This window comes from Dipteris shenzhenensis, chromosome 8 (genome assembly GCF_047967505.1).
Source record: "Dipteris shenzhenensis isolate YYH24624 ecotype China chromosome 8, Dip_SZ_1.0, whole genome shotgun sequence".
NCBI classification, from domain to species: Eukaryota; Viridiplantae; Streptophyta; class Polypodiopsida; order Gleicheniales; family Dipteridaceae; genus Dipteris; species Dipteris shenzhenensis.
Genome location: NC_141603.1, coordinates 57,604,730 through 57,628,551, shown reverse-complemented (window position 1 = coordinate 57,628,551; position 23,822 = coordinate 57,604,730). Strand labels below are relative to the sequence as shown.

Here is a 23,822-nt window from a genome sequence, read left to right as displayed (position 1 = left end):
CACATGTTCACTACAATTACATGCAACCAATTTAAATGTAGATCAGAATCTCCAAGCATGTAATTTGCTCCATCTCACCAGAACTAGAACCGCACATCCAACAGACCATGTAGACAAACAAAAGTACACTACAATCATCACATTCCAAGGGATGGTACATTGCTACTGTACAAACGCAAACTTTCATTGTCATCACACAGAACATTCATAGTCCCTGGCCTCAGCAAATTTCCACCAAATCTAAGGAAATCAATGTTTATTATTTTAATATACCGAACCAAGGCATGCCATCTCCACACTTTCTTAGATCATTTATCAGGAGCATTACTCACAAAACCCTCATGTTACCCGACTTTTGTTCATGCATTAAATCGATGCACCCAGCAAGGTGAATAATAATAGAAATATATGCTTTTGGCGTATTGAGAAGCAACATTCCCGCAATATCAATCCTAAGGTGCACCACATCAAAGCCTTTCAACTCTTTAGCTGCAAGTTGGATTAAATAAAGAATTTTTCCATGTCACACTTCGGTATACAAATAGAACACACGATTTAGAGGGGTGGCAACAGCAATGTGGCAACATAACACTTAAACTATCAAATGCTATGGTGGTATAAAGTAGCAAGGAATTATTGCATCTCTCTTGTTTCACAAAACTTAGTGCTTACTTGTGCTCTCTTGTTTTAATGTTGTGATGTTATTCCCTCCTCAACTCAAGGGAGCGTCTGTTGCCTCATAGGGGAACCTTAGGTGGGGGTGGCCACGCAACTAACACCACTCACACATACATGCGACATCAATCAAGTTATGGTGGTTTTGAGGTGTATGCTAGATAAGCGGTGTGGTGGCATTTATGTATGAAAGTCATTCTAATGAGAGTCATCTTAGAGGTGTAGCTCTTAAGCTTGTCTTGTGAGTAAGTCCATTGCTGACTGCCAATGTTGTAGCAATCCGCATGTAAGTCCTTTAACTTTTACAAGCAACAAGCCCAATTAAGATGAGCTCCATATAGTTCTATATTATAAGTGTATTTTCTTGATTTGTCTATTGAGTTGTGAACATTTTAGTCAAGTGTTTATATCTGCAATAAGTTGAGAAAGAGAGTGATAGTCCTTAAAAGCTTGAATTGTTTACCAATTGAGAGGGAGTCATTGTTCTTGAAAGCTTGAAGTGTTCACCAATTGCCAACATCAAAAATACGTGCTTGGGGTTAGATACCTTTACAACTCCATAGATTCAGTTGGAATTGACAAAAACAAGGTATGCGCTAATTCTTTTAAGTGATTGGATCAATATATTCCGACTTCAAGTAAGAAATTTATGGTTGTTTCTTTTTATTGCCTTTTGTCAATGAATTGGGAAAGCAGTCTTTGGATACGAAGATAAACACCCATGACCAAAGACTTAACCTTACGACATGAGGACAATAAAGATTCATATTCTTGTATAATTAATGATATTTAAAGTAATAGTAGCGTCATGTGATTTCAAGAATGGAAGTCCTATGAAAATCGTAACCCGAATGTCGCTCTCCTAAGCAAAAGACCACAGCTATTTGAAAAAAAGCAATAGAACTAAATTACTATTTGAGAGCTACAGATGAAACAAGGACAAATAGATACACAATATGCATGTTATTCCTTCGATAACAATTGGCAATTTCTCTTGTCAACTTAGTAGACACAATCAAGCATACAAGCGTTGTGACGAGACAACCAAGGCATCTCTAGATACATCTTTTATCCTTCTTTGCTCTACTTAATTATTTTTTTAAGAGGATATAGCTAAGTTGGCCTCTTTCTTTTTCCTTATCTCAGACGAAATTCAAAAGAACATACTAAATTACATCAAACGCCTCAAGAGAGTGTAGGTCATATGTTATGATCAAGGAATGATTTAACAAAGTCCAATCCAAGAACTTGACCAGAAATTCATATCAAATCAAAATTGGGATTGTAAACAAAATAGGTAATTGTATGGAGTATAATTTTGCGATGGAAAAGCGCAATGATGTAAATTGGTTTATTTTTCTTTTATTACTAAAAATTGTGCTCATTATATTTGGAGAAAATAATATATATGTTAATTAGAGATTCTAATACATCTCTACAAAAGTGTCCTTAGTTGAACTCAAATATATATGACACTTTAGTCTTGCATAGACAAAATCGACACTATGTATGTCCACTTTGGTATATATTAAAGACCCAAATTTGTATCGCGGAGCTGATCATGATACATGTAGTCAATGAAATCAATGAAAATGAACATCAGTCATTTCAAAGGGACACTTTACGTTTTAATGGGAAGAACAAAACCTCATGCTTACGAACATTTAGGATGAAACTTCTGCAGCTTTGTACATTCAATCAACACACGGCCAAGCATACGATATTCTCATCCATGGATCTAGATAACCAGTCCTCGAAGTGTACATCAAATACAAAGGCATCCCATCGGATACTGCAACATTTGAATTTCTGATATCTATTTGTAACTTGATGTCACATAATTATGTTGTTTCTCACCCATGCTTCATACTTTGTCTATTTTCAGCACCGAGTGATGTGTGATACATCATCACGTGATTCTATTGCAGTTTGCAATAAACTACATTTTTTACATTTTAGACTTTACAATAACTCATAGCATGGTGGATGATCAATGGAAGATCATAATCAAAAATGAAAAACTTGAATCTGTTGTATCTATTTTTCGCTTTTTAGGGCAGATTGGGAATGTTTTGGAGTATGACTTTTTAGCATGTATTATAACAAATGTTAGCTTCTACAAACATTTGACTGGAACCACAATAAAAACCTTCTACACCCAAAAAAAATCCAGCTTTTGCATGCCAAGCTTCACCAAGAGCAAGAGCACCTTCTTTTTCCAAGCTTAGCAATATTAAAAACCACAATTAATGTCAATACCTAGCGCATTTACATTTAAAGTGAAGACCTTTCTATAGAGCAAAGTAGTACATTCCAGTTACTAAAGAATGTGCAACAGTTATAGATACAAAGGGCACACTGCAAGGCAAAGAAATCTAATCTAGTGGAAATGGGTTTTCAAAAGGACTACTTCACACGTATAGCACACACAACTTGTGCAGAGACCATGAGAACAAAAACCACACGTGTGGCAAATTCTCGTAACATTACAAAGGAATTTCATCACTTCTGCCGCGTTCCAGACGAGCTTGTCCATTCTCTTGGGGGGGCCAGTCACCAGTACGTGTACGGCGTTGCTGATACCAAGGGAAGAAACTAATTTGAAAACTGTCCTCGATTCGAAGGTACCTATAAGGTCCCATACCTTCAGCAAAGGAATTGTAATCAGAAAGGTCTTTTTTTAAGTACACAATCCAAATCAGAAGGTCCAAGTATCACTAGGAAATTAAGTGATAGCACACACCTCACATGTGTCTACATGATTTCGGTGCACTTGGAAAAAGATAGCAGTAAACTCACTATTGGTATCGTATAGCGCAGGGAAAAACTGATGGTAACAAAAAGCTGCCATTGTCAAACCTACAAAACAAAGATACAGTTGTCAGCATTCAAATGAACTCTGCCACTTCAACCTTTCTCAACAAAGATCCAGCTGGGGCCTACAAAGCATAAAGCAATCAGTCTTAAACGTCCAGCTTCTATAGTCATTCTGTTTGGTGTGGTGAGAAATGGAAATTCTATGATCATTTCCGTCTGAAATGAACAAAAACTTGAAAGACCCATTATTTCCTATGGCATCCAGGCGAGATGGAATTTTGCTCTGAAAGCTGAGAATGTAATAAACAATACATTTTAGGCTTGCTTAGGACTGGTTACTGTCTGCATACTGCATTGCATGAAACAGGTTCTTGCACCTCTATCAGTGTGAATTAATTTGGTGGGCTGATTTTCATGATGAAGATTAATGGAAAAAGGATTAACATGACTAAAATAGTAATGTCTACCTGGAAGAAACCTGGATCTCAGATTATTAGGACACTTAGCTCAAGGGACCTTAGTGATCCTTTTGTCTACAAAGGACGACAGAACAGGGTCCATCAATCAGCTCATAGCACTACTGTTGAGTTCCCACACACGTATTTTGTAAAGGGCAGGACAATATTTGTCCTTAGCCAAGCAGCCTGCCCAGGTGTTCTACTGTCCGACTAAACAAGGTCCACTCCACAGGGGTGGATTGGGTGGAGCACAACACTGCTTTGCCTTCATTCAGGTAACATAAGACTATAAACAGATAGGTTCCAGACATTCTGGTGAGTAGATTACATTCAGACATGACCTACACACTGCAATTACTATAAACAATCCTCAAATTTCGTAATAACAGAATGGAATAGAATAATAAGCCAGAGCTGATCCATGCCCTATATTTCAAAAAATTCGTATCTATAGATCCCTTATTAATTTTGTTGAATGCAATTTTTGGATAGTTCGCATCCTATTCCAAACGTCTATATCTACAGATCACCTAGGAACTAATGAAATCATTGGAATGGTCCTCAGATAACCTCCTCTTTTTGTTAAACGATAGAACCCTCCTTTGACCAAGAAACTTAACATCCATGATCTCACCTGCAACTCAGATGTGAGCAGCCCTATCTACATGCATTACCCAATTACAAAGCCATGAAACTAGCATCCAGAAGATATGTCAAAGTTACCTTACATGGAAAGCACCTTACATTTTCATTCCTGTTCATTTTTCAATTTCCGTTTTTCTTTGATTTCTTTTTTCTTTTTTTTTTGGAGGGCGGGTGTTGGCGACTCACAACAAAGTTGAGATTCATACCTAAAAAAGCGCCTGCAAACACATCTTGCCAATGATGCCAGTAGTCATCCACTCGTGAAAGACCTACTAATAAGGCACCTAACAGAGGAGTAAAAACTAAAGCAAGTTTTGCAATATGGCCTCGCTGATCAAAAATTTGTACTTTTCCTGCAATATACAAGGATAAAAATCCCAAACCAGCAAATGACCCTGCATTGAGACCAAGACGAAGCAGTTGGAGGTCAGCCTAACATCAGACAAGAAGGTCTGTACAAGCAACATGTGTGAAACGTCACAGATCAGCCAAGCATAAGATAAAATGTCACAGTACAAACAGCAATCTAAGATAGAAACGTGTTAAAATGCCGCAACTAAAACTGAAGCTAACATGCAGATAAATCAAGCACACCATCTATAACTTAAAATATTAAATAGCCAGCAAATGATGGGAAATACACGAAGTGTGTCCACTGGGAAAGCTTTTGTGGCCCTCTTTTATCACTTGTGGATCACCATGGCATTCAACTTTTCCAGTGAAGTTATTGTAGACCTGCAATTTGAATGTAAAAATTGATATACAAGCAAATACATTCAACTCACAAAAAGGAACCCTCAAACTTGAATGTCATAGCCTATCCATGTGGTCATGTGCATTAATACAAGGCAAAGGCAGATATATGTCTGCTTACTGCATTGCCATCAGGAAAACAACGCCAGAAGAAATCTGGTCGTGGCCGACCAACTGCATCTTTCACAGCATCTGTAATGACTGCTGTCATCAAAACAGCAAAGAAGAGACCTGAAGATATTGAAGATATAAGAAGTCAGATAAGCTAACAAACAGAAATAATCCATTTAAAAAAAACCAGGAATAGCAAAAAAATTATTACCAAGAGTTGCATGATGCAGATCGGTGATGTCCTTTTTGTAGAGAAAGTATCCCAATATAAATACCAGTGGAACAACTATGGCAATAACCTGTTCACACGTAGCCCTTGATTACTAGAAACTTAACTAAAAATACTGATTGCAAAACAGTACAAATCAAGTCGGTGAATGCTGTCTAAATTATTTTCAGATTCCATATCCATGCTAGCTCTAGGTTATTTCTAACCCCGGGTATCTAACCTTAGATCTAATCCTAGATCCCAGGTTACTCTATTCTAACCCTGGGTAAGACCATGCTCTAACCTTAGATCTAATCCTAGATCCCAGGTTAGTCTGACCTTGGCTTTGGTTAAGCCTAGCCTCTGTTAGTCCAGCCATGGATGTACGTTCTCCCACCATTAAATTAGATTTATGCTGGCATGAATCAAAGTAGGAAAGTTAAATCAGTGATTCTCGGACTAGACTTCTCAATCTACGTCCAATTCCAAGGGTAGGATCTGTGTGGTATCCTTCTCAAAGCAATTTGAAGTCAAAGATATTTATCAAATTCCTTCTCGAAATTTGGAGAAGTATCAGCTCTAGAATCCTTTGAGTGATCTCAGAAACTGATTCCAATTCACTTACTCAATTCTCATCCAAGGCTTGAGTAAGTTACATTCAGTATCCAGTTGAATGTTCCAATTGTTTTTCTTCCTAGAATCAAGTTTGGTGCTGTGATCATTTAATAACTCCCCTCTCAGAACTGGATTCTGTATTTTATCTGTAGGGTAGAATCTGTATGTCATGCCTCAGAACCCACCTGAATACCCGCAGGTACGAGAGGAGCATCAGTGCACTTGGCAGATAATGAAACTAATTACAGCACTAATATAACTTTCTTAACTGAAAGTTAATTGTGACAGGCAAGATACTACAAGGTATCAAGCAATTGAAGTTCTCAACCAAAACATCATTCGCTCTTGGTAACGTGATCATTCCAAATTTTGAACCTTATGTAGAACTTCATAAGACTATACTACATCCAATCTCACAAATTAAAATTGTTTATAGAACAAGCAAAAGAACAAAGGAAAGAATGGAGTTAGTGACTTTAGAAAAAATTATGAGTAAATGAGAAAGAAATAATAATAATAACTTAGTAAGTAAAGCTATGCTTATGTTCTCAACAGTACCCAAGCATAAGCTGCCATCTGGGTTTCAAAACATTCCAGAATCTCTTGGGTAAACCCAATGCTTACCAAGCTTTAAAATCGCAATGAAGCAGCAAAAACTTTGATAGCAAACAAGAAACAAATCAGAAGAAATGTGAAGAATGAGAAAGAAAGAAAGTCCATTAATGTTCATGGGAGACCAAGAAAGAAAGTCTATTAATGTCCACGGGAGACCAACAGGTCTATGGGACAACAAAAGCCATCTAGTACATCTGCTTAGGGAGGGCACATGGCAGCTCTAAGGAGTCCAAAAAAGTAGCTCCATTTATTTAGAGTTCCTACATAATAGTCTGACAACATAATCAAACATACATCAGTTTAAGACAGAGTCTTTGGGTTTGGATTTGAACTCTTTAATTATTGCTATGCCTTCACGATATACTGCCCATTTTCCATCCTTCCTAGCAGCCTCAACCTTGGCTGATTCTGTTGCCTTATTCTTCAATTGAGCTCGTGTGAGCTCCTCAGCTATCCATATCTTGGTCCCTTTTAGCTTGTAAGATCATCGGAGAAGTTTGACATGTAGATCTCGTGAGTTGAGTGTAATAATAGCAGCATGACCTTTAGAGTGTAGGAAACGGTTGCTCTAGCTTCATCTTCATTATCAACAGAGAAAGAAATACGAAAGACCGATGGGTCTATGAGACTGATAGAAACCTGATACAATGAGCAGAAAGGGTGGAGCTACTACATGAGCATCATCACCCGTGCGGAAAGCTAAGTCCTAGGAAGTACATAGTCATATCATCATCATCAATGATGTGATGCCATCCTCGTGAGGGGAAACTGACATTATCCTCATCATCCGACCATGGTAAAGTACAATGAGGGTGTCATGGGGGACTCGGGTATAGGCGAGGCTGTGCTGAGACGTAACCAGTAATGGAGCGATGGCTACTATCTGTAGGTGTTGCCCATCTCGATCGCCTGATGATGGCTCTGCTCCGAACAAGGGCCACTGTGACCCCCGCGGGACGTGTCTCGAGCCTAAACGTGGAAGGGAGGTCCCCCAATGTAAACTGTGTATCCGTCCTCCATTTGGTGAGGCGAACCTCGAGCTCTGGATCTCTACTGTGTCTACTATCCATAGGGTGGTCCCCATGGTCCAACTGGAACAACTCCGTAATCTTGCTCTGAGATGAGTCGGTTGTGTGCATGAGGCATGTCTCCTCGTCTTAAGTAGGTGCTCCCTATGTCGGTTCATCTCATGAATGTAGGCAGCCAAACACCTCTAATATGGGTATGAGAGAAGTCTAGAGAGGGATTCAAAGCCGTCCCTAAAGAGACAGTCATAGCGTCAATCACACAGTGTGCATATGCGGCTCTCCCTAGGTATCCCCTCGGCCCAACCGCTCTCGATATGGAGTCGATGTGATGAGACACGATACTGGCTGATAGAGATCCTCATAGAATGTGGTAGATGGATCTGAGTGTACTCTGGTGGGACAATGAAGCCCTCCTTAGAGATGTGCAGGCAGTGATCTCTGTAGAAGCCAAGCTTCACTGGAAGCTCTCTCTGCTAACCAAGTCTTGAATGTATGTAGCTGCAGGTATCCTCTCCAATGACCTCGTTGACCTCATGGCCTCTGAGCGGGACGGATGAATCATCTAAGTTGTATTGAAAGGGAGGCAGTCTGTCCATGTGGAGCCTCAATCTCTAAAACCACCTGCGTGTCTGTGCATACCAACCTCTCTGATATCCACCATCTGCCAAACCCATAGACGAAGATAGTGCCAACCATGGCAGCCTATGTCACCCTGATGCGCAATCCTCATACCCTCTGACACGGTATAGCTAGGTGATGACCTAGAATGCCGCATCTGATTGTAGCAAGGTAGACCCGAACTCGTACTGAATGATACGGTGTGGGAGGTTTGCCTTGAATCATCCGAGAGAGCAAGAGAAAACGAGCCTCTCTACCCTAGCCCACTCTATGTCTAAGAGATCTGATCCCCAACAAGGGCTATTGTAGATGCCTGCCGATCGAACCAAGGAGTCAAAAAGAAGAGCCAAGGTCTGCTGACCTCTGTGTGAAGTACTAATGCATAGATCTTGGACATAACATGCCAAATCATAATGGTCATGTAGTTTCTTGGTATCATGGGATCCCCTGCCTTGTGGATGGGTGTGATCGTGTTGAGGGTCCAGGTGTGAGGAAAGCCAAGGCAACCAACGTCGTTAAAGAGCTTTGCTAAGATCACGGCTAGGATATTAATCCCATGTGCAACAAACTCAATGCATAATCCCTTGTGATCCTTCGCTTAGCCATTGTGGAGCTTCAACGCCGCGTCCTTGATGCCCCCTTTAGTGAATAGAGTGCAAGTAGTGGGGCAGGGTGTGTGCGAGAGATTAGGGGCGGACCCGATAGGGAACACATATAAAGTGTGGGCATATGTGTACCAAACCTGTGTGCCAGTTAGGGGCGATGGGACTTCTGCTCAAGGAATTCCACAAAAAACCCTTGGAGTTGTTACTAAAGAATGTGTTTATGAGCTCCTTAGTTTAGCGGATAAACGCTTGCTTCTTCAAGCTTAGTAGACGGCGGTACTCGCGTACCATGTTTAGTTCACTCGGAAGGTTATATTTGGCCTCGAGTCGGAGTTGTCGGCGTATGGCTTACTACCAGCCATAGTGCTGAAATGCAAGGCAAAAGCACCAACTGACAATGCAAATGAGAGAAGGATAACCTCTCAAAACCAAAAGACAAATTTATGTTCAATCTTCAAAGCTTTTCACTGCCAATGCTTGGCTGTCTCAAGAAGTGTACCAGCTGCAAAAAGATTCCCAAAAGGCAACACAATGCCTTCCAAGGTAGCACGAGGCTTTGCATAAAATAAAAGGTATCAATGAAATAGAGGCTTACCCAACGATGTAGCCCAAAAATACAGCAAGGAAAATGCTCCAAATGCGATCACAAGCAGTCACCCTTGGAGGAGAGGTGAAATGGACAGCAAATGGCAAGGAAGGGTGCCAAGAGAAGGCTGGAAAAGCAAATTACAGCAAGAAAATGTGCTCCCACAAGGAGGAGAGCACCTCAAAATGAGTGGAGAAGGATCCAATGGAGATAATCTCACAGCCCAAGGCAATCCGCTAAAAATCCCTTTTGCCACGTGGACCATTCGGTCGAAACTTGGAAGAAAAGAATAAGATGATATGGAGAAGCCTTAGGGTCAAGGTTCATCTGGTTCAATGGCAAAGTCGTTCGGCTGCAGGAAAGGCGGTTCGAGTTCAATTCCAATTCGGGCCTTGCAGAGTAGGAAATATTCCGCAGATATGCACGGTTGATGTGGCACATGTTGGAATCGGAGTCCTAGTGTGTGTGGTCCTAGAGTCCTAGGAGTGTCCTATAGGTGTGTGAGTGTGAAGAGTCTTGAGGCCACTTGTGCCACCTCATGTGGTAGATGTGATTCCTCACCTAGATTATAGGATCTAGATTCTCTTGTGTGTGACCTCATCTATGAGGTGTCTGTGTGAGAAGATAAGGCTTGCCCAGCCTATAAAAGAGGCTATGTACTTGCTGTGAAGATATCCATGAATCCACATCAGTTCGTGCCTCAGCTCGTCTCCAATCATGTGTCTCTCACCTTCTCCCCGTTTTCAACAGTTGGTATCAGAGTCACGTTGAAGCTCCTGCCTGATGGCATTCCTCTTGCCCGCTATCTCCTCCGCTGCGCCACTCTTCTGCTGTGCCACTCTTCTGCTGCACCATCCTGCGGATCTTCTACCCGCTCCTCTGCTCATCATTTGCTCGCACAACAGGCCTGATTCGTTGCTCTACGCTGCACCTCTCTGCCCACGCTGCTGCTCCTGCAACAGTCGCCATTCAACCCTACACCCCAAGCCTTAGCAAGGAAGGTCCGTGCGGAGCTGCAGCACCCACCACCAGAGCGCATAGGCGCCCGCATGACAGGCGTTGCATCCTGAGTACTACCGTAACTCGCCATCTCTGGTTGAGCGCAACAACTCGTCACCTGCCCGACATATCCTTTGAAGTTGCATCGCTTATCTGCAGCTGTTCATCGCGTATCTCTTGGGCTGATCTCCTGAGTACACGTCGCGAGGTAGGCAAAGGTTTTCTACGTGGCTGCTCTGCGTTTGCATTCTTCCCATGCTTTTCTCTGCAAACTACCTAGTTCGTAATTACCTAATTTGCAAGCTGGAGTCTAGATTCTGATCTTCTTCGTTCGCCTCTCCACATGAGCTCCTACCCAAGCCTCATCATCGACTGCTCTTTAGCCTCAGCATCAGTGTACAAGAGCCCGTATCAGCCCGGACCTATGCCTCTCCATTGACCAGCAAACAGTCCGTCTGAGATATTCTGCGTTTTTGAAGATTTTTGCCTCACTTTTGGGTGAATTTGTTGGGGCTTTTATGGTCTGAATCTCCCCTAGTGTTACTAGAACACTATGCTCTAGGAAATTTTGAAAAGCCCCAATTTTCTGCAAACCCTAATTTTTGCAGCAACCCTAACCCAAAAATTCAGGGCTTTTCTGTCCTATGTCTTCCTTTGGCATAATTGAAGCTTCTACCATGTAAAATTTGGGCCTTTCTTGAAATTTGAGTAAACATTGTAAGGGATTTAGACACTGGCTGTAATAACAGCTAAGACCTTCCCACCAATGGATAGCATAAAAAACTCCTCGTTCATCGAGAAATTCTCAAGGAGCCATTTCCCAACTTGGCAGACAAAACTCCGGCTTCTTCTTATGCGAGAAGGCATATGGAATATCACCAATGGCAAGGAGCCAAAACCCCAAGGTGATAATGCTAGAATCAGTTGGTGGGAGAACCAAAATGATAAAGCAATGGCTATCATTGGCTAGCTTTAGCTGACAACCTTATCCACCATGTGGATTTTGATAAGACAGCAAACGACGTTTGGGAAAAGTTAGAGAATTTGTTTGGAAATAAGATCAATAATTCCAAAGTATTTCTCAAACAAAAACTCTTCAAGCTCAAGATGAAGGAAACTGAAACCCTCAATGAACACTTGAGCAATCTTGGGTCAATTCTCCAACAATTATCTGCCATCCGAGCCATTGTTGAAGATGATGATCAAGTTGCTGTACTTCTCTCCAGTATTGAAGACATTTCCAAGTATAATGAGATCCTTGCTGTCCTAAGAGTCAGCCGCAATATGAGCTTTAAGGATATGGTAGCTCATCTCATTGATGAGGACCGTAGGCTTACAGAGAAAGCAGAATCTTCCTTCGAATCTGGCAAAGCATTCTTTCTCAAGAATAAGCCCAAGAAGAACGGAAAACCTCTTAAATGTAATTACTGTCAGAAACTTGGCCATCCAGAGGATCATTGCTTCAAGAAAATGGCAAAGGTACAAGCCAAAGAACATGCCGATCTGGTTGCGGAGCAGAGCGAGGACGAAGACGATGAAGCTACACCTTCTGGACCTGAGGAACAAGCCTGCACTGCTGCTATTTCTGGTCTATCCCTCCATGAGGTGATAGATGAAGAGTGGGCTTTCTAGAGTCATGTATGTTAGGTACTCTGCATTGGGTAGTCCCCCTAAAATGATGTAATAATTTGTCATTTTGTGTGCCTTCTCCTATAAAAGGCTCCACTTATTTCCATGTACCCAGTTAGGAGACAGGGGGGTGGTTGTGTCTTTCCTTTATCAGGCCTGGGCGAGTTCCAGGATGGCAGGATGTTGGTATACTCCCTAGACCTATGAGTTGGTCATGCATCCATGCTGAGATTTGAGTCTCTCATCACGTTGACACCTAAGCCATGAGAGTGCTCGGTTCAACCTCTGAATTATGCTCAGCTGTTAGCCTCTGAGATTGCCTGGGATGCACAGTCTGGATGATGTCATAATTTCTCACCCTAGCTCCAAAGGGAGGTTTGTTGGAATCGGAGTCCTAGTGTGTGTGGTCCTAGAGTCCTAGGAGTGTCCTATAGGTGTGTGAGTGTGAAGAGTCTTGAGGCCACTTGTGCCACCTCATGTGGTAGATGTGATTCCTCACCTAGATTATAGGATCTAGATTCTCTTGTGTGTGACCTCATCTATGAAGTGTCTGTGTGAGAAGCTAAGGCTTGCCCAGCCTATAAAAGAGGCTATGTACTTGCTGTGAAGATATCCATGAATCCACATCAGTTCGTGCCTCAGCTCGTCTCCAATCATGTGTCTCTCACCTTCTCCCCATTTTCAACAGCACATCCTTGGTAATTATGCATTGGCTATACTGCAGGTTATCTAAAAGGTGAGTTCTCTTTTACTTTGGGCGCACTAATCGGACGGCCTTGTTTAAAACCACAGATCCGGTGGTCAAGTTTAAATTGGAAGATTGACAATCACGATCTAACAAGGAATTGGGTCGGATGGCTAACAGAGCTCTAAGCAACTTAGCTACGAAGGGGGTCTCTCTTCACCCGATCAAGATAGGAAGGTGTTAGGAGGAAGATTGATCGAGGAGGGACCAAACACAGGTAGCAAAGGGCTTCAAAACAAAAAAGGGGAGGTGAACTTTGCGTCTGCAATAGGTGGTATTAGAGCATCTTCACATGGAAGGCTCAATGGAAGTCGATGATGCGAATCCGATTTGTAGGAAGTTCGTGAAGCCCATCCTACTAACGAGGGACACGAGAGCCGAGCAATGCAAAAATTTGGGCTCTTGAGGCGCGCTTACTAACCTGCAAGTGGTTTCGGCCAATGGGAGCTCCAAGTGACACTCACTCACGTCCTACACCGACCAGTAACCCAAAGCGGAAGGCTAAGGCATCAACATCCCAACCAAAGTAAGTGTGGTGTTCGCCAAAGCTTCAACCAGTAGCACTGGCCAAAAAGGAAGTGGTTGCTATATTTATACTAGCGCCCACTACATCCGGGACTGTGTCCAATGCACCAAAGCCTACAGACTATCCATGAACAGCTCGAGGAGAGCCCAGCTCAAACGATTACCCTGATTCAAATCTTGGGAACCATGAAGGAGAGCGAGGTCTTATGTTTATTTCAGCCAATATTAATCGTAGGCCGGCATGCGCTATGGTTGATAACGGTGCCAGCCATAACTTTGTCACTCCAGCCAATGCAATGGAGCTTGGCCTGAAAGTGGAGGATAGCAAAGGCAAGGTCACGGAGATCGTGAATGCCCTTGGTCAAGCAGTGGCTCGTGTGGCAAAAGGTGTTGCCCATCCGAGTAGTTTAACTTGCTCCTGCGAGCTCTCAATAGTCACCATGGATGACGTTGATCTAGTTCTGGGGCAAACAAGGTTGAGAGCTAACTACACTCTCATTAATAGTCGTGATGAGCAGGTTGTTATGTGTAGAGAATGCGGATGGGAGGTCATTCCAACTTCAAGGGAGAGTGGACCCGCAGGTCCCCAGACACTATCGGCCATGCAATTGAAGAAAGCTGTCAGGAAAGGAAATCCGGATTTCGTGTTCTAATTCAGCAAAGAGAGGAGGATATTGAGGAGCCGCCCAAAAAAAAGAAGCATATCCCACATGAAGTCCAAGCTCTTCTCCTCGAATATGCAGATATCATGCCAAATCGGTTGCCAAAGGAATTGCCTACTAAAAGGAGCATTGATCATCGTATCGAGGTGTACCCACAATCAGACCCACCAACACAAGCTCGCTTCTGGCTGACTTATGAAGAGAAGCAAGAGCTGAAACATCAGCTACACGAATTGCTAGAGGCTGGGTTCATTAAACCCTCAAAATCACCTTACGAAGCAGCCCCAGTCCTATTCTTGAAAAGAAAGGAGGAGACTTAAGGCTCTGTGTGGACTATCGAGCTCTTAATAAAATCATTGTAAAGAACAGGTACCCTTTCCAAACAAAAGGGAACTGTTCGACTCTTTGGTCCATACCCAGTATTTCATAAAGATTGACTTAAGATCCAGGTAGCAACAAATTCGCATAACAGAGGGGGATGTTGAAAAGACGACTATGTGCATGAAATATGGTTCGTATGAGAGGCTCGTGTTGACATTCGGCCTAACGAATGCTCCTGCGACATTTTCTACACTCATGACAGAGATTTTTCAGGATGCCCTTGATGATTACGTGGTCCTATATCTAGATGATATCATGATCTATTCCCAGACCCTAGAGGATCATATCGGGCATCAAAGGACTAAGTTGAGCAAGTGCGAGTTTACACAAATAGTTGTCTATAAGGGTCGATGATGGACAAGAAAAAAATTAAGGCAATCACCAAATGGCCTATGCCAAAAACCGTGCACGACCTACGTGCCTTTAACGCCCTGGCCTCTTTCTACAGATGCTTCATCGAAACGTTCACAGAGATCACGCCGCCTCTTACCCATCTTACCTGCAAGGATGTCGCTTGGAAGTGGACTGCTAAGCATAACAAGGCGTTCACAGATTTAAAGCAAGAAATTAAGTGAACCCATTCTGGTTCTCCCAGATTTCAACAAGCGGTTTGAAGTCCAGACCGATGCGTCTGACAAGGTGATCGAGAGAGTGCTTCTACAAGGCGGCCATCCGATAGCCTTGAAAGCTGAAAGCTCACCGACAGAGAGACCCGGAATCCAACCCATGACAAGGAATGACCAAAGTCATCCATTGCCTCAGGACTTGGAAGCACTATTTGCTAGGGAGGCAATTTATTGTATACGCTGACAATGTGACAACTTCGTATTTTGTCACACAGCCAAAGCTCTATCACCCAAATAGGCCCAATGGCAAGACTTTCTTACCAATTACGACTTTGATCTTAAGTGGGCGCGACAATGCTGTAGCAGATGCCTTGTAACAATGCCCTAATGTCTCTACCATCCAAATACTACACAAAGCTACTCTATTGGAGGAGATTAAACATGGATATGTAGAAGATGCCCTTGCCAAGCGACTTCTTCAGGAGGAAGGCAAGAGAGGGCATGTCGAGGTACGTGAAGGTGTCATTTTCTTCAAGCAACGTCGTATTTATGTTCTCTCTATAGAAGGCCTCCAAAGAAGAATGCTTCAAGAACAACATGATGCCGACTGGGCAAGGCATCCGGGCCAGAAGAAAACCAACCTTAAGCTTACTCACAAGGAACTTTTGGTTGCCTCTCATGGAGAGAGACTCTAACGCTTATGTGTGTACATGCATTACATGCGCACAAGATAAAGCAAAAGGGCAAAAAACCCGCAGGCCCACTCCAACCTTTGTCCATACTTGAACGGGAGAGTGTTATGTTGGGTGTTGGAAGCAATGGAAGCACAATGGAGAAAAACCAGATACTGTAATAGATCGCTGCAAAACTGAAGTGTGGAGGCTCAAGGGTGAGCCAACATAACAAAATCCTAGGACTAGCTGCCCTAACTGGACTACGTGTCCTAACTGACCTAGATGGTACATAAACTAACTGTACCGATAGTTCTAATTGACTATAACTAGGCCTACAAGGCTCATACCAAGGTATAAGTGGCATCTATGGATAGCCCATGAGATAGCCTACAAACCCCCCTCCATGGTATGGGCTGAAGTATCCTGGACATGGCTCAGGATACCTAAATAGCTAGTGTCATGGTTGCACATGTTCATCCCGTAGGATATAGCAACCTATGACTATACAGAGTAAGTTTAAAGCTTGCCGAAAAGCCTCAAACTTAGGTCGAGGTAGAGCCTTCGTAAAAAGATCTGCCAAGTTGTCTTCAGTGGGAACATAAGACAACTCAATCTCACCTGCTGATAATCGCTCTCTGACATAGTGATAGTGAATTTCAATGTGCTTTGTGCGAGCATGGAAAACTGGATTCCGTGCAATAGCCAAAGCACTCTAACTGTCAGTGAAGATGACGGTAGGAGCAGTCTGACATGCACAAAGATCTGCAAGTAGCTTCCGAAGCTAAACACACTCCGCTGTAGCTATAAAAGCTGCTCTTTACTCAGCTTCACAGCTAGCAGTAGCAACTATACTCTGCTTCTTGCTGAACCAAGAAACACATGAAGTACCAAGCATAAAACAGTTGCCACTATATGACACACGAGTGTCAGAACAACCAGCCCAATCACTATCAGTGAATCCATGCATGACAAGTGAAGTATCAGCCCCATAAAGAAGGCCTAAATGCTGAGTGCCTTTAAGATATCTGAAAACATGCTTCACATCATGCCAATGGTGCATAGATGGGCTGTGCATATATATGCTCAACTGTGAGACAGCATATTGTGGATCACGTCTCGTATGGCATAGGTAAATCAAACAACCAACTGCATGCTGATAGAGAGTGACATCACATGTACTACTGCCATCCTCAAAAGAGAAGTGAAAACCAATCTCTAATGGTGTGGATACTGGCTTGCAATCCTCAAACTGAAAACGCTGCAAAAGCTATCCAATGTACTTGGATTGTGACATCAAAATACCCCCCTCACTGCTAGCAAATTGAATGCCCAGATAGTAGTGCACAAGACCAAGATCAAACATAGCAAATGTCTGCTGCAAATCAATTTTAAAATCTGCAATTTGTTGAGCATGTGTCCTCGTTACAAGCATGTCATCCACATAAAGGAAGCTGAATTTCTGCATGCACATGTGGCTGCAAATGACCAACAAATGGAGGAGGGACAACCTCAGATGGAACATCATCCCGAGCATCGGATGGAAACAAAGACATCAAGCTGTCAAATATGTATGGGGCATCAACAACGGGCTGTTTTTGACAGTCCAGCAAAGGCATAGTGGAAGATTCATCAAACACAACATCCTGACTGACAAAACACTTGCCCGTGCGGGGCTGATATAGCTTATAGCCCCTACTCTCTGAACTATACCCAAGAAAAATGCATTTAACAGCTTTATCATCCAACTTAGTGCGTCTCTGTGAAGGCACATGAGCATAAGCTAAGCATCCAAAAGTCCTCATGTGGGAAATGCGAGGCTTACGACCTGTCCAAGCCTCATAAGGTGTGATAGTCTGCAATGCCTTTGTAGGACATCTATTCAAGATGTAATTTGCACACATGACCGCATCCAACCACAACTTATTAGGCAAATGTTTGCCTTTCAACATGCATCTGGCCATTTCCATCACTAATCTATTCTTCTGCTCAGCCACAGGATTCTGTTGAGTATAAGGCACCGAGCATCGATGATTAATGCCACGAGAAGCCAAAAAAACAGCAAACTCCTTCAACATGTATTCACCCCCCCGTCTGTATTAATGTGAGCAATGTGCAGCCCACTCTCATATTCAGACAAGGCAATAAAGTGCTTGAAGCATGAAGAAACATTAGACTTGGATTTCAATGCGAAAATCCAAGTGTACCTGGTGAAATCATCAATAAAAGTAACAAAATAGTAGCATCCCCCACGAGCTGCAACCCTCATGGGTCCACAAACATCACTATGAACCAGATAAAGCTTACGTGAAGCACCAACTCTCCCATCCTTGGGAAACACAGCACGGTGCATCTTACAAAGTAAGCATGGTTCACAAACATGTTTGGAAAGCATATGCATTTTGGGAAGATCCACAACCATATCTTTCTTATATAACTTCACCAAGGCTCCAAAATTGAGGTGTCCAAACCTCTCATGCCACAAATGAGTATCTGCCTAGTAGAATCAATAGCAAAGGCATGTGCATCCGCAAGTGCAGCATCATCATCTGAACATCTGTCATAAGCATCAAGTCTGTAAAAACCGCTAGACAAGGTATCAATCAAAACCAGGATAAAGGCATGTGTAACATCATACACTGCACACCTCACACCATCAAAAATAACCTGAAAGCCAGATGTAGCAATGGCTGAAATAGAAATGAGGTTCTTACCAATGCCTGGAACATAAAGCACATGCTCTAGAGTGACAACACCACCAGAGACAGAAGTAAGAGCAACTTGCCAAATATCTTTCACGATATATGATGCATTATTGGCACATGTACTGCCCCCCTTAGATGTAAGCTCCACTGAGCTGAATAACTTCTTGCAAGAAGTGATGTGCTTGCTAGCACCACTATCAAAGAACCAAGCATCACGAACATCTGAACTGCCATACAAGAATCATGAACATCAAGATTATACTGACATGTAACCAAGAAAGCCCAATGGTGGTCTTGTGCGAAATTAGCGGACTCATGTCAATCTTCTGCACTAGAAGAACCAAATACTACAAGACCAGACTCTTTCTTTTTCTTTTCAGATGCTATGCGCTTTTTGCATTCAGAAATATCATGCCCAGGTTTCCTACAATAATTACATCTCTTCTTCTTTTTGTTATCCCCTGAAGAAGAGGCACCATGTGAATGATCAGCATGGGAATGCAAGGGCTTTCTAGCTGAAACCTTGCCTTTACCTTTTTGTTTGTGATGGGCAACAAATGCTTGATCACTAGTCATAGTAGCATTGCGATTCACACGACTTTGCTCCTCCTGAAGAAGAAGAGCAACAAGCTCGTCAAATGAGAAATGATTGACATTACCCCCTGCAACCAACCTCAATGTAGTAGCAAAGTCTTGATATGAATCTCGAAACCCATCAAGGGTATTAGAAATCAGCTAAGAATCAAGCATAATCTCATCAATGTTGGCCAACTGCTTTTTCAAATCCTTCACATTAGTGAGATAGGCATCCATGTTACCACCCTCATCAAGCTTTAAATCTTTCAACTACCTGCGGAGATAGGCAACACTCGCCTCAACGCAAGACCGAATATGAGGGATAATAACCCGTTTCACTAAAAGAGCAATTAAGGCATGTGCTTTGGCATCACAACCATCCCACTGAATTTGCTCCTGTCAAGGAGGCAAAGCACCTGGAGCAGGAGGTGCAAGAGTCCTGGCTATAGCAGTAGAACCATCACCTCAAGACCCATCACCTGAAGAAGGAGAGGCTATAGGTGTAGCACCGATAACAGTGCGTGTAGGCTTGGCCTCAGAACCTGAAACAATATGCCATAGATTCTTGGCAACCAAAATATGTCCCCTCATGTACGACCGCATGGGATAATTGGTGCCATCAAGGTTGTCATCAGCCCCAATCAGCCCAAACAAATCATCTTTGCCATGAGACATGGTGCTGAAATACAAGGCAAATGCACCAACTGGCAAAGCAAATGAGAGAAATGCAACCTCTCATAATCAAGTGCCAAAAATCTGCCCAAGCTTCAAAGCTTATGTTTGCAAAAGACTCTACTGTCCCAAGGTGTACCTGTTGCAAGAAAAATCCCCAAAGGCAACACGAAGCCTTTCCAAAATGCAAATGAAGCAGAAATTGGAAAAAGCCAATGCAACAACGGCTTACCCAATGATGTACAGCAGTGACAGGCTCTGAAAGCAAGCAAATGAGGGCTGGAAATGAGAATTAAAGAAAAAGAAGTGCTCCCACGAGGAGGAGAGCACATAGAAATGGAGAGAAAGAGATCCAATGGAGAGAAGCTCGTAGCCCGAGGCAAAGGGATGCCAAATGAGGAGGGAAGGGCTCAAAGAGAACTCTCCAGATCAATTCAGCAGCTCCAAATGACTCCAAACGCCGGCATGCCGCTCAAGGCAGCTCCGAAATGTTGAGAAACCTTCAATATAATTGGCACGCACCTCGAGACAGTTTCGTGCAGATTTCTGATAGTGTACTACAGATTTTTTATAGTGTACGGATTTCCGTACGTGTGTACGGAATTTCTGACATTCCGTACAGTTGTACGGGATTTCTAACAGGGCCATACAGTTGTACGGAATTTCTGACGTCGGTACAGTTTTCTGTACAGATGAGGTTTTGCTGCAAAAAAGTGCTCATATTTGCTCCAAAATGCATCTCCTTTGCTGTAGCTGCTCCAAAATGTGATCTTCTCCCGTCAAAATGAGATCTTTCGCGACAGAATTGCTTGGAAAGGTCTCAAACACGCGTGGGAGTGTGATAACTAGCAAGACCAGTAAGAATGAGGGCTCCAGAGGCTGCCAAACAGCTTGGGAAAGTTGTCAATGGCTGAGGGAATGGATTCCCGACCTGCTCTGATACCACTGTTGGGTGTTGGAAGCAATGGAAGCACAATGGAGAAAAACGAGATGTTGTAATAGATTGCTACAAAACTGAAGTGTGAAGGCTCAAGGGTGAGCCAAAATAACAAAACCTTAGGGCTAACTGCCCTAACTAGGCTGACTAGGTTCTCAACCTAGATGTTGCTGAATTCGCCTACAATTAGTGGCAATACTCAGCTAAGGGATTCTCACCCTTTGAATTGGCATACAGGTTTCAACCCACGGCACCGGGAGAAGCCACTACGTTGACCACAAGCGGAGAAGTTGCTCCAACGGATGGTTCTTTCCACCAAGAGTGGCCTCAGAAGTTGGCCATGGCTAAAGAGCGGCTCGGAAGCGGAAGAGCTTGAAGCTATTTTGCAATACTAGGATCGCCTGAATCAATTCGAAGCTAACCGGATATACTTCTACCATGGAGAGGGAAACCAGTTGGTGCAAACTCAATGGCGAGGAGAAGCATCATTGTGTTGGTTCCGTGAGCAAATCATCGACTATAACTCTACACACCTCTTTTTGAAAACGCCAGGGGGTCAAAAAATGAGAGGGGGTATGTAAAGGGGTGCCCACCCTGTTGAAAAGGGAATCTCAAGGGCACCTTGAACCCTTGGATCCCATCTAGCATCCACGGCCCATATTTTCCCTATCCGCATGAAGCCAACAGCGCTGGCCATGTGGGCAGCGAGCCCACGTAATTCCCATGCAAATGGGTGACAGGCCCAATGGGAGAAGGCCACGGTAGGACGTCATCACGGGACATTCAAGGCTAGGGTTAGCTACAACCAATCAGAGGAAGGCGGCGGATCTGACGGGTCCCAAACCCAAGACAAATAGGCAGATAGACTAGCGGTGGCACAGTAGGCCACGTCGCGCGGAGCAAACCTGCACGAAGCCACATAGGCAGCACAGAAGAAAACTCAATCGACAACTCCGACGTGGAGTGCCAAGTAAGACGCACGCATGGCGCATAAAGCACGAGGCGGCACGAGATTCGCACGAATGGCAGCTCAAGGATTCGTGGGCTAGTTAGGGTCACGCCATGTGGCAGCTTGAGGGAAGTGGGACTAAGAAACAACTAACCGAACGGACTAACCTTAATAAAGGGTCACGTAGACAAAAAAGAAGCACGTACAAGGTACAAGGGTGGATGAGAAACGCCTTCATGTCAACTAGGATAATAGAAAAGAAAGAGTACAAAGTACTTGTACCTAGACCTAGGACTAAGTGTCCTAGGTGTCACATAGGACTAAGTGTCCTAGGTGGCCTAAAAGGAACTAACACTACAAGTGCCTATATTTATGCCTACAAGGCACATATCATGGCCTATAGGGCATCACTAGAACCACCAGGAGATGGCCTACAAACCCCCCTCCATGGGATGGGCTGAAGTACTCTGGAAACGTCTCAGAATACCTGGTACTTTCTGGTCATGGTGGCACATGTTCATCCAAAAGGATATAGCCACCTATGAATGTACAAGGGGTGTCAGATCATGTAACAAAGGGAACCAAGTGTAAAGCCTGTCAAAAGACTTTGAACTTGGGACGAGGAAGTGCCTTTGTAAACATATCTGCTATGTTGTCCTTTGTGGGAAGATAGGACAATTCTATGTCTCCTACTGACAACCGCTCCCGAACAAAATAATAATGAACTTCAATATGCTTGGTACGTGTTATGCTCTAGCCGAGATAGCATGACCTCAAAAAGATCGGTGGGCATTTTCTCTTAGATGACCGACTTCTGTAATATTTTATGTGCGTAAATTAAATGGTCAAGGGAAGTAACTGCCAAGGTCCTAGGTGAGGGTGTATTGGCATCGACTAGGTGGTTCTGAGTGCTAAGGCCTAGGTGCACCTAAATGTGTAAAAATGCCAAGGGGCAAATGTTTTAATTGTGCCCCAAGAGAGGGGTAAATGGTGTACCAAGCTAAAGGTCTAGAATGATGACATGTGGCAAAGGGAACCATCTAGGGAACTGAGGGCTTGTGGATAAGCATGAAGAAAATAAAGTTACGTATCTTTGTGAGCATGTCATCCATGAGAGAGGCTGGGAGGAAAATTATGATGCCACCACCTGTGATTTTGTGATTGCCTGTGAATCGACGAAAACCAGATTGTAAGAAAAGAAAGACTGTATCATTTGGTATCAGAGCAGGTGAGCGTTCAGGTGGACGAAGGGTCGTGATCATTCGCATCGGAGCACAAGGGATTGCGACGTGTGCTTTTGAATGGTCACGGGATTTGGCCATCTCGTCCGTTGGCATCAGGCAAGGATTAGAAGTGGTTATTCAATTGGTAAATCAGGCGTAGCAATGGACGATGCATGGACAGCGATATAGCCCGTGAGCGAGGTGTTGGCAATATCAAGCGTATCAGTGGCCTCATCGACGAAGAAACTCTAATTCGTTGTTTGCAAACCTTACGCTCCTGCGACAAATTATAAGCCACGCAAAATTTGGTTCGGTCAACGAAAAAGCAAGAGAGATAAGGGAGCGTATCATTCGGAGCACCCGCTTGAAAATATTCGTATAGAATGTAACTCAAAGAATGCGATGGCTGGCCGCTCAAACGAGCTATATGAAGGGAAAATGGTTTCGAAAGAGCGGGTCTTCAGTCTGGATGACATGCGATCCTTTTGTCAGTTGTGGGAAAAAAAAAACACACAAATTCAATCCACTTCCAACCTGCGAGTGCGAAAGCCTTAGGATTCTCAGATTCTATAGTATCTGAATTGCTATACGCTGGACGACGAGATTAGAAGGGAGCGTTTGTGGTCACGTACATAACCCGTGGGCTGAGGCTGATTTCGAAATAGAGAGCAGGCTGGAGAAGCAAATAGCTTGGATTTTCGAGACTTGCAAGGCTTGGCAGAAGAAAGGAATTCGGGACTCCGGGATATTCCATTATTTTTGCATATTGGTGACTCACTAATCGAAGGTGTTTTTTTGTTTCAGGAGATAGAGGATAATGCAAGACACAAACCATTATTTTTGCATTA

The 23,822-nt window shown here is 43.2% G+C and overlaps 1 protein-coding gene across 1 annotated transcript in view; it reads right to left on the bottom strand.

Moving 5' to 3' along the window:
- Window positions 1-2,881: 2,881 nt before the first annotated feature.
- The window catches only part of LOC147899737 (lipid phosphate phosphatase 2-like), a 60,319-nt gene continuing 39,378 nt past the window's right edge, over window positions 2,882-23,822 (bottom strand). The window contains exons 3-8 of the mRNA XM_087377861.1: window positions 5,671-5,758; window positions 5,470-5,579; window positions 5,237-5,330; window positions 4,802-4,990; window positions 3,475-3,534; window positions 2,882-3,319 (exon numbers count right to left, since the gene is read on the bottom strand). Coding sequence (XP_087233987.1) covers window positions 3,162-3,319; window positions 3,475-3,534; window positions 4,802-4,990; window positions 5,237-5,330; window positions 5,470-5,579; window positions 5,671-5,758 — 699 coding nt within the window. The 3' untranslated portion in view covers window positions 2,882-3,161. The remainder of the gene's footprint in view (window positions 3,320-3,474; window positions 3,535-4,801; window positions 4,991-5,236; window positions 5,331-5,469; window positions 5,580-5,670; window positions 5,759-23,822) is intronic.